The following is an 11,099-nucleotide window of genomic DNA, read 5'->3' as shown; positions in this document are numbered from 1 at the left end:
TTAATAGAAAAACCAAAGAAAGATAGTTGATTAATCTTGTAAAGATTCAAACTTGATCAAGCTCATGATAACCATCATGATCCAAGACCTATTTTATCCAGAAACTTGAGAGAAACTTTGCGTGTGTGTTCTTCATTCACCAACATCTAATTCCATATTGTTATCTTATGAATCTTAGTGTGTGTGTGTGTGTGTGTGTGTGTGTGTATATATATATATATATATATATATATATATATATATATATATATATATATATGTGTGTGTGTGTGTGTGTGTGTGTGTGTGTGTGTGTGTGTGTGTGTGTGTGTGTGTGTGTGTGTGTGTGTGTGAGTGAGAGAGAGAGAGAGAGAGAGAGAGAGAGAGAGAGAGAGATTCTTTAGCACTGTTCATCATCTTCAACCTTAGTCCTATCTATTATTGTGGACCTTCATCTCTATAGATCGAGTGTTTAAGGGAGACTAGTGGTACATTCAGGTATCTAATATTTTTGTATGAAGTTTGTTGTTTGTAACAGGTGTATAGATCATTTCTTGAATGCAGTTTAAATGTTGAGTTATTCATCAAGAGGAAAGTTTTTCACCATACTCCATGGAAGACTTTGGCAAAGTTGAGTATAGATTGTACGTAAGGCAGATTTGGAAGTTGTCAAACTTTGGTGAAGTTGTGTAAAGACTGTTTGTATACAAAGTTTGAAGTTGTCCAATTGAACGCTTGACAATGGAAATCGCACATACAAGAAGTCAGTGGGATCAAGGTGATGGCCACATACGAAAACTTGGAGCATGATTATTGTGGATATTAAGGTTATTGGATCAAGATCATCAATGATCTTATGTTTCCTGGAAGTTTGAGTATCTGCATTAACAGAGAGAATTATCAAGTGATATTTTGTTGTAATCAAAATGCTATCAAAATGGTGGAAGATCATGATTATATTCCAATGCTTTTAACACCACTGAAGAGTGGAGTAGGAAAATCGATGACGAACACTAAACCACTATATATCTGTGTGTATCTTTCTCTCTTCCCTTATAGCTTTTAATTTTATGCATTCATTACTATAGCTATCACATTACTGCATCGTTTGTATGTCATTTAAGTTAGACTTTGCTTATAACGATTTAATCTGTAAGCCTAGGTCTGTGATGCATCAAACATATTGAATCACCATAAATTTAATTATGTGTTAAATGAATTTCTATTTAAAGTGTTTTTAAATCTCTTTGTTTAAAATGGTTTTGGTTGTCTTGTAATTGACTTGCATTAGAAAGAATTGCGATTTTAGTGATATCTTGTAATTCCTTTGTTGGATTAATTCATTGAGATACTTCCAAGCTCTCTTTGTGGTGGGTTTTGCTTCTGTGTGCTTTAAAATGTCTGATTTTGTTTATGGAACCTAAAATATTTTTGAAATTGTCTAATTGATGATAGGTCTATTCAACCTCTTTCCTCTAGACCTATACTTGTTTGTGTCCATATTCTCACAAAACAACACAAAATTATTGTTCAAGTTAACAAAAAAAACTTTACCGGATTGTGGTAAGACTTACGATGTTGTATGAGACGGAATATTGGACAATTATAAATAAACACGAGAATAAAGTAAATATAGTAAAAATGAGGATATTATGTTGGATTAGAACAAATAAGATTAGAAAGGACAATATTAGAGAGAGTGTTGGAGTAATACTTACAATAGAAAAAATAATAACAAAAAAAAAGGTGATTTGGACAAGTAGAGAGAAAGCCTAAAAATTTGGTGGTAAGAAGAATATATCATATGATGAAAAGTCAAATAATTAGAGATAGAAGAAGATCTTTAATTATTAAGAAATGATTTAATTGAAATACACTGACAATGTAAAAGGATTTTACACCGTCAATTAATCCTATACGTTGGATATTGAAATAAGTTTGACTTTTATTTTAAAAACGTATAAAGTAATACAAACGGATGATGGTGATGAATCGACAGTGTAAAATTTTTTACACTGACAGTCCATAATAATTAATCTCATTAAAAAATATGTCAAAATTAATGATTTAGATAAAAACATAAGCCTACTTAGAACATTATAATCAAAGTTGATCTATGTAATCTATTCCATTTAGTAGGATAAAATTCATAATAAATTTTTTTAAATACACACTTTTTTTATATACAATTACCAAACTACTTAAAAGGTAGTGTCATGTATAATTTTTTTTTAAAAAAAAAAGGATGTTTCTATAATTTTATTTTTATTAATTTTAAATTAATTTTATCTATATTTAACTAAATTACATAGTACCACAGAATTTTTCAAATAAATAAATTTAAAGTAGATACAAAAAGACATTATTGGTGGGGAAACAACAAAAGGAAGAGGTGAAGACCAAAGAAGAAGGAGGACAGCGATCGCTTTCTTTTCCTCTCTGTTATCTTTCTTACTCCCTTTAGTTAGTATATTGTTGGGTTTGATGGATAGATACATAATATGTTGTAATACTTTTATATCCTAAGTCTTAATTAATCTTTATAAAACTTTATCCCTTTTTAACACGGTAGTTATAATTTCCCAATAACTAAGTTTGGTGATATTATATTTTAAAATAACAGTTGTTTGTTAGAAAGGTTTTGTTTTTTTTATTTAATATACTAATATATTGTGTGTAAGTTGCATTTTCATATTTAGTAGAAGGTGATTGCAAAAACACTTACCGCATAAAGAAACAAAACAAAAGAAAGAAAAGGAGAGAAAGAGACGACAGGAGACAACAAATAGAGAGAAAAAGAAAGAGGAGAGAGTGAAAGAGAGAGAAGAAAGAAACTGTGGAAACTGGCTTTCAAAACCGCAGAAGAGAAAACGATGTCTGAAAGCTTTACATCATCCTTTCACACCCTGCAACTCTAACTGGTACATATATTCATTTTTATTCTGTGTTATGTTATGTTCAATTCATAATCATAGAGGATAGATCCATCACTGTTTTTGGATTAGGTTATGTTATGAATGTTACTGATAAGTTATAACTGAATTATTGGATTGTGGTGTTTGTTATATAGAACAAAGGAGAGGTGGTGGTTGCTGAGAAAGGAAGATGATTTCAACATGGGAATAGCAGGAGCATCTGTACCATTTGTTTCTTCTTCTTCTTCTTCTGTTATTTACTTGAAGAAACACCATAACCAAACCTTGAGATATTGTTCAACTTCAAATTCTATGTCACAAGATTATCAGCAAGCAATATTCGGATTCTCCTCGAATGGATTCGAGAGAGCGTCGCAGCAGCAGCAGCAGATCCAGAGGGATAAAATGAGGTTGCTGCAAGGATTTGATTCATCTGCAGCAGCAGCAGCAGCATTAGATGAAGAAGAAAGAGGTGGTGGTGGTGTTTATGAAACAGCAGGTATGTTATCAGAGATGTTTAATTTCGCTGATCCTTCAACCACTGCTGAATTATTAGAAACGGCGAGGTTTCGATCTTCGTCTTCTTCTTCATCAAGACATCATCATCATCATCAACAGCAGCAACAACAACAAACAACATCAGAAAACAATAACTGGTATGGTAATAACAGACAAGGGATGCAGCATCAGATTTCGAGTATTAATGTAGCAGGTGATTCAGCTGCTGCCATGCAACTTTTTCTGACAAACCCTTCTCAGTCTCATCAAACAACAACATCATCATCTTCTCCTCCACCTCCTCAAAATTCTTCAACTCTTCACATGTTACTCCCTAGCCCTCCCTCTAACAATTCACTACAAGGCTTTCCCAATTCTGGTAATAATTTTGGACAATTCACATGGGGTGGTGATTCTGTGGAAGGACAAGGACAAGGGCAAAGACAAGGCCAAGGTCTTTCATTATCATTATCTTCTTCATTGGAAGCTGCAAAAGCTGAGGAGGAACTGAGAATGGGAGGAGGAGGAGGAGGAGATAATAGTTTTCTGTATTACAATAATCAAGGTGTAGGTGGACCTTCTTCATCCTATCCGTACAAACCAAATCATCAAGCATTAAATTTACAATTACAAGGAGGAGGGACTAATATTAATGGAGGATACCAATTACAAACTCATCAGGGAGGATTTGGAAGTGTAGTTGTAAATGTTTTGAGAAACTCAAAATACATGAAAGCCACTCAAGAATTGCTTCAAGAATTTTGCAGTGTTGGAAGGGGTCAATTTATTAAGAAGAAGATTAAGTTCAATCCAAACCCTAATAATTCCTCCTCCAATGCTTCCGGTGATCCTATCATTCCTTCATCTTCATCAAAAGACAATCCTCCTCTCCCTTTGTCTGCTGCTGATAAGATTGAGCATCAAAGAAGGAAGGTCAAACTTCTATCCATGCTTGACGAGGCATGTAATCTCTCTCCCTCTCTCTTCATCAAGAGTCAAGGTCCCCCCTCCCCATATATTTTTTTCATATTTTTTTTTACGGAACGGTAATAACCACACAGAACCGTGATGAATATCAGAGTTCGAACCCAAACTTATAAAGATTAATAATAATCAAATAATTGTTTGACCTGTATCTATGAATATATATTTTGAATTGAGAAAGAAAAAAGCCGGCTGGAATAGTAGGAATATCCTTCTATTCTACTTACTTGCATTACTTGCATAGGATTAGTTGGTGGAGATTTGTCACTTATTTAATTGAAACTTGTTTTAATTTTTTAATCATTCTACTTGATTGGTGGGAAGATTTTTTTAGTATTGATTTTGGGTTTGTTTTAGTTTGGTGAAAACAATGAGATTAAAGTAACAATAATTAGGAGAAGAGAATGCGTCCATCATGAAGTGACGTTCCTCCTCTTTCCAACACAAGTAAGATAGGCACTCCACTCATTTCCTCATCGGTCATCACCACCATATACATAACGTAGCAAGTTGTCATCTTCTCTCTTCACAAACATCTTACTATAACAAAGACGTTTTGATGTCTGATGTCGAAACATAATGATATCTGACACCGAGATAACACTTATAACAAAGTCGTGTCTGATGTCCAAAACATAATAGTATCTGACATTGATACACGAATACTAAGACTAACACATGTGAATATGTTTAATTATGCAGGTGGACAGAAGATACAATCACTATTGCGAACAAATGCAAGTGGTAGTGAACTCATTCGACGTAATGATGGGTTTTGGAGCAGCGATTCCATACACAGCACTAGCACAGAAAGCAATGTCTCGTCATTTCCGGTGTCTAAAGGATGCAATAACAGCAGAGGTGAAGAAAAGTTGTGAGATGTTAGGAGAGAAAGAAGGTGCAGGAGGAGGATTAACGAAAGGAGAGACACCTAGACTTAAGGCACTTGAACAAAGCCTAAGACAACAGAGAGCGTTTCATCAGATGGGTATGATGGATCAAGAAGCTTGGAGACCACAAAGAGGATTGCCTGAACGTTCTGTCAATGTTTTGAGAGCTTGGCTTTTTGAACATTTTCTACACCCGTATGTTTCTTACTCCTTTTCCTTTTGAAATATTACTTATAATAACCATTGATGATACTATAAATTTAATTAAGCATTATAATTTCTCTTAAAATATATCAATTATCAACAAATTTAATATTAATATCAACTTTTATAATTTACTTATGGTCCAATCGGTTAATCCTGTATTTAAAAATGAATATAATAGGAAGAAAAAAAAAGAATATAATATTTATTTTAACATGCATGCCTAAATATTAGAAGAACCAAATATTAAAGACATAATATACTATAACTAATCCTTAACATTTTGCACAAAGTAGTTAATGTGTTGACATCATAGAAATATTAGCAAATATATTATAAACAGAAAGATCAAATATTTAATATATTAACAAAAATTGTAATAAAAAGTATTTATATTTATCTAATTTGATCTCATAAATCTAAAGTGATTTTTTTATAAGTAACCTAATTGTTTTCTAAATAAACTTTCAAAATACTATTGGTATTGTCTATTTCTTTTATAAAAAAATATAGTCTCAACCTATCTTGTTTATTTTTTTCTATAATAAATATCTCAAATTAAAAAAGATTATTTTGAAAGAGATGATTATTTGAATATTCAATATATTAATTACTTTTTAAAATTTAATATTTAACTAGTATTATTTACATGATTTTTAAGACAATATCTTTAATTTTGTATTTATGATAACGAAAAATATGTCCATACTTTTAGTCAACGAATATAATTTAGTGAAATATGTCACTTATATAAAAGATAGAGTCATATTAATTACTTGTCTACAATCTTGAGATAATATATCATAATGGTCAATTAAGTTAATTAGCAAAGTATACCAAAAAGGTAATGCAAAATCCTCATAGGTACAATGATCGTTAACAAGAAAAAAGCATCACGGCATCTGAAAAGAAAAAGGGTGTAGAATGAAAGAGAGAATATAAAAGCCATAATTCATGTGTCGTATATGCATAAGATATCGTTTAGAGAAACAGTAACATTTTGCAGTGTCCTTCGATGTTGTCTCTTACCATCAAAAATGCCAAAAACGGTTCACCTAATCACTGCATTAACTACAAAACCTCCAAATATCACTATTTAAAAACCTAAAAAAAATTCAACAGCACCTAATTAGAAAAACATAGAGACAGCGATCATTGATGAGTGTGTACATACACATACACAATACAATACAGTGATACCTCTTTACTTCTGCTATGTCAGCTATAGGACATAGATCTTTCTTTGTTTGTTTTAGATTCTCACGCCCATGAAAAAGGAAAAAAAGAAATGTTTGAACCAAAGCTAAGGGTACATAAAGCTTTCATGTCTCTTTATACTGTTAAGGGAAGGACTCTGATGTCATTTTCTTTCTGGTCTCTTTCTCAGGTATCCAAGTGATGCAGATAAGCATCTATTAGCACGACAAACTGGGCTATCACGAAACCAGGTTCGTTCATTCTACCTTTCCACTATACACTGTAGAGTTAACATTACATTTCAGAAAGAGACAAATTTACACTCTGTAATTTTAATTTATCATTTCTACAATAGCTGGACCCACATCGATAGATTCAAGTAAAAAATGAAACTCTGATGTATATAAATAGGGGGACCAGCAGTAAATTTATTTCAGATTTAACTTTCATGGTTTAAGATTTTCATTTTTTTCAATGTTTTTCTTAAAGTGGCAATGTTGTTATTATTTTTGATAAATTGTTAGTTTTATTATTATTTTTTTTGAAATGTTTACTCATCATGACACAACTTAATGTGAAATAAAATGAGACATGAAAATGTGATGTTTTCTACCCAACTAGCTTACTCTAGATTCTCTAAGTTATCTCTTTTTGATGTTTTCTCTATTATATCGATATGATTCTCCCAACCGCACAATGGGAACTATAAATATGGGAAATAAATGTTTGTTTTGAAGATATCATGATAATGGCATCTTTTGTTTGCTCATATATATGCATGCCATTCTACTCATGCAACTTTGTGTTCTACCTTATTATTTTATCATATCCTTTTTTTATGATTAAATAATCATTTGATTTAGAATACTGATATTAAAGATAAGATATGTACCATGTCTTGTTTTTTCATATCCTAACTTTTTTTTATTACATGTGTGGATTATGTACTAAATCATTATTGTTGTGTACTTTTTCTTGTCTAGATTAACCAAATTCCAAACAATATGTAATTATAAAGAATATAATACTCCTTACAATAATATTATCATAAAATATTGCATGTATAGAATAATAATTAAATAACATAATTGAAAAAATAATTATCATTTTTATATTAAAAAATAAAAATAACGTTTATTTTGAAACAAATACATTTTTCTAAAACTATGGTGATTGTGAAAAGGAGAAAGTATTGTATAGTACATATACAGTTAATTGCTGGATAAAACAAAAAAGTAAGGGTCTATTAATTTCCTATGGCTTATATTTATGCCTAGATGTACCCTGCAATGGTGAGTTAGGACCAGAAGCAAAAGCAGATTTATGATAAGATCATGCATACATTTAAAAGCACTGTCCTTTAGTTGAAGCAAACTGTTGATGAATAGTTTTCATGTCATTTCACTTTCTTTCATTCACACCTAGAAGATATAACCTTAGTGCCAAATCAGAGTTTTTTTTGTATATTTTTATATTTAATTTAAATATTATTGGTGTATTGTGTTGAATGTGATTGATTAATTTCAGGTATCAAACTGGTTCATAAATGCCAGGGTTAGATTGTGGAAACCTATGGTGGAAGAGATGTACCAACAAGAACTTAATGAAGCAGAGATGGCAGAAGAGAGAGAAAGAAACAACCAAAGCAATAGCAACAGTGACCACCAAACACAGACACCACCAACATCATCAACAGCAACAGATCAGCCACCACCACCACAACCACAACCACAACCAACCAGAAAAAGATCCGATATCAATGCACATGAAAACGACTCTTCACTGGTTGCAATCAATAGACAGCAAGACTTCTCGGAAAACCAAGCAATCCAATCCACCTCCACCACCGCAACCACCATCAACGTCACCACCGCCTCTGACATGGCTTTGGCTCCACCCTTCGATTCAGATCTGTCCCCACACAGATCGATGGTCATGGATGACACGTGTCGGTATGGCAGCTTAGTTGCAGAAGATTATGAGACAGCAGCCGATGTTAATGCTGACATTGGATCATCAACTCTTATCAGATTTGGGCCCACTAATGGTGACGTGTCACTCACTTTAGGGCTACGACACGCCGGGAATATGCCTGATAAAAACAACTTTCTCTATTAGATATTTTCCAAGCATTTAAACTCTTATGTTACATAGCTACCATCATATTCAAACAAAATATTTTTTCCATTAAACTTTCCTCACTCTTTTTTTTTTGCTTAGTGTATGTTTTGGTTGAGAGTGAGTTTAGCAAAATCACATTGGCTAATCATGATTATGTGAATCTCAACCTCTATTCAAACATTCAAACATGCATCTATTGTATCATGTAATCAACATTAGGTGACAAAATATGGAAAAAGGTAGCCTAATGTTAGCAAGCTATCTAGCTACGATATTAAAAAGGGTAGCTCTATGGTATCTATTATAAGTGTATAGTAGACTGTTTGATTTCCAGGTTTTTTTTTCTCCATATGCGTATATAGCTCTATGTACTCCTCTATTTTAAACTAAGAATCATTTTAACAAATAAAATTTGTACTCCCTTTTAATAGAGTTGTAGCAGTTTGTGATGGTTACAAAATTGCAAAATCAAATGGTTTTAGCTTCTCCTTTATTGAGTATTTTTGGATTTTGCTTAGGGGAGAGTTTGGTGTTATGTTTAGTCAATTATATAATAATGGAAATTACCTAGTGGTTTATTTTTCAATTTTTTTCACTCTTCTGTTTAAAATTGAGTCTCTATTTTCATTATATAGATTTTAGGCCTATTCCTAGAGTGCTTATTTAAATGGGTTGTATATAGATTTTAGGCCTATTATCTAGTGCCAAAGTCAAAGACAATACGATGATATTCCCTCCGCCTTTATTTATAAGCAAAAGTCTTCTAATTTTTTGGACCTTAAATATAAGTAAATGTCAACAAATCTAGGTGTATTTAATGTATTTATTCTAAAAGTATCTTGCATTAATTATTTAATATTGTTAGTAGAATACAATTTAATTAAGGGTATACTAGTAATTGTGTTGTCTCTCTCACATAAAATCAAGAAACTTAAATGCACTTAACTATATTTCTTAATAAGCGTAAAACTTGTCTTTTTTGCTTATAAATCAGGCTGGAGTAGTACCAATCTAGCACACCTTTATCAATGGTAGATAATTAATTGATGTGGTAGTGAATGAGATCATTGATTTTTAAGTTAGATTTTGGAAAGAGATTATTACTATATCAATAAAGTTTTTTTTTAAGTATACGATAGTATTTGTTTTGATGATACCGATAGTGAAATTAAAATTGATGTCAATATCATCTTTTATTTTGATATTAGGTTAAATTTGACATGTCTGTAATTTAATCTATCATTATTTATAATTTATGTGTAATTGGACAGTTTTGATTATGAGATTAATTACTATACACAGTCAGTGTAAAAAGTTTTACACCATCGATTCATCACCATCATCCGTTTGTATTACTTTATAGATTTTTAAAATAAAAGTCAAACTTCTTTTAATATCCAACGTGTATGATTAACTGACGGTGTATTTCAATTAAACTCTTTGGTTATTGTATTGAATTTATATTTTCAGCTACATTTTCATTCAATAAATTAGTTTTTTAGCCGCATCAATGATTTTTTTTTGTCTGGGCAAGTTGACCAAATCATTAGGTTGAGTGTATCTTAACATTACAAGAAAGCTCGTTTTTTTGCTAGAAAAACACCCCTCACAATGCCCAAAGCCATCTCACAAAATCAAATTTTGCGATGAGTCAAACCACTTTGCTATAGACATCATCGCAACTTTTTTGCTAGGGAATTAACCCCTCATAAAGTTGTTGGGGATTAACCCATCGTAAAATACTATAGGCTAGTGAACTAGTTAGTTAACACGTAGAGAAGCAGGTATAAATGACTAGTTGGTGAAGTGACATATTTTGCCGGTGGTTAAATAAGACTTTTTACTTGGAGCTAAACCCCTTGCAAAGCGCGCGCGCACGCGCGCACACACACACACACACACACACACACACACACACAGATACATACATACATATATACACACACACACCCACACACACACACACACACACACACGCACAAACACACACACACACAAAACCACACCCACTCACACCCACCCACCTCCACCCACACCCCCACATCCACCCACACACCCACACACCAACACCCACACACACCCCACATACACACTCACACGCACACACACACATACACACACACACATACACACACACACACATACACACACACACACTCACACACACACACATACACACATACACACACTCATCCACACACCCATCCACACACACCCACCCAGACCCAGCCCCCCCCCACACACCCCCCCCCCCCCCACCCCCCCCCCCCCCCCCCCCCCCCCCCCCCCCCCCCCCACACACACACATGTA

General features: G+C 32.8%; 1 protein-coding gene across 1 annotated transcript; it reads left to right on the top strand.

The window, feature by feature from the left end:
- Positions 1 to 2,683: 2,683 nt before the first annotated feature.
- On the top strand, positions 2,684 to 8,859 carry LOC127120307 (BEL1-like homeodomain protein 4). Its single transcript, XM_051050721.1, has 5 exons — positions 2,684 to 2,900; positions 3,050 to 4,352; positions 5,079 to 5,461; positions 6,858 to 6,918; positions 8,195 to 8,859. The coding sequence occupies exons 2-5, from the start codon at positions 3,096 to 3,098 to the stop codon at positions 8,783 to 8,785; spliced, it is 2,292 nt and encodes a 763-aa protein (XP_050906678.1). The 5' UTR covers positions 2,684 to 2,900; positions 3,050 to 3,095; the 3' UTR covers positions 8,786 to 8,859.
- The last annotated feature ends 2,240 nt before the right edge of the window (positions 8,860 to 11,099 follow it).

This window comes from Lathyrus oleraceus, chromosome 2, assembly GCF_024323335.1.
Source record: "Lathyrus oleraceus cultivar Zhongwan6 chromosome 2, CAAS_Psat_ZW6_1.0, whole genome shotgun sequence".
Classification (NCBI taxonomy): Eukaryota; Viridiplantae; Streptophyta; class Magnoliopsida; order Fabales; family Fabaceae; genus Lathyrus; species Lathyrus oleraceus.
This window is presented reverse-complemented; position numbering and strand designations above follow the sequence as displayed.

Excerpts from the sequence above, each read along its gene's own strand:
- LOC127120307 (XM_051050721.1), top strand. The coding sequence starts at position 3,096 with ATGGGAATAGCAGGAGCATCTGTACCATTTGTTTCTTCTTCTTCTTCT. Across the intron at positions 4,353-5,078 it reads TTCTATCCATGCTTGACGAG|GTGGACAGAAGATACAATCA; the intron begins GCATGTAATCTC and ends TTAATTATGCAG. Across the intron at positions 6,919-8,194 it reads CTGGGCTATCACGAAACCAG|GTATCAAACTGGTTCATAAA; the intron begins GTTCGTTCATTC and ends GATTAATTTCAG.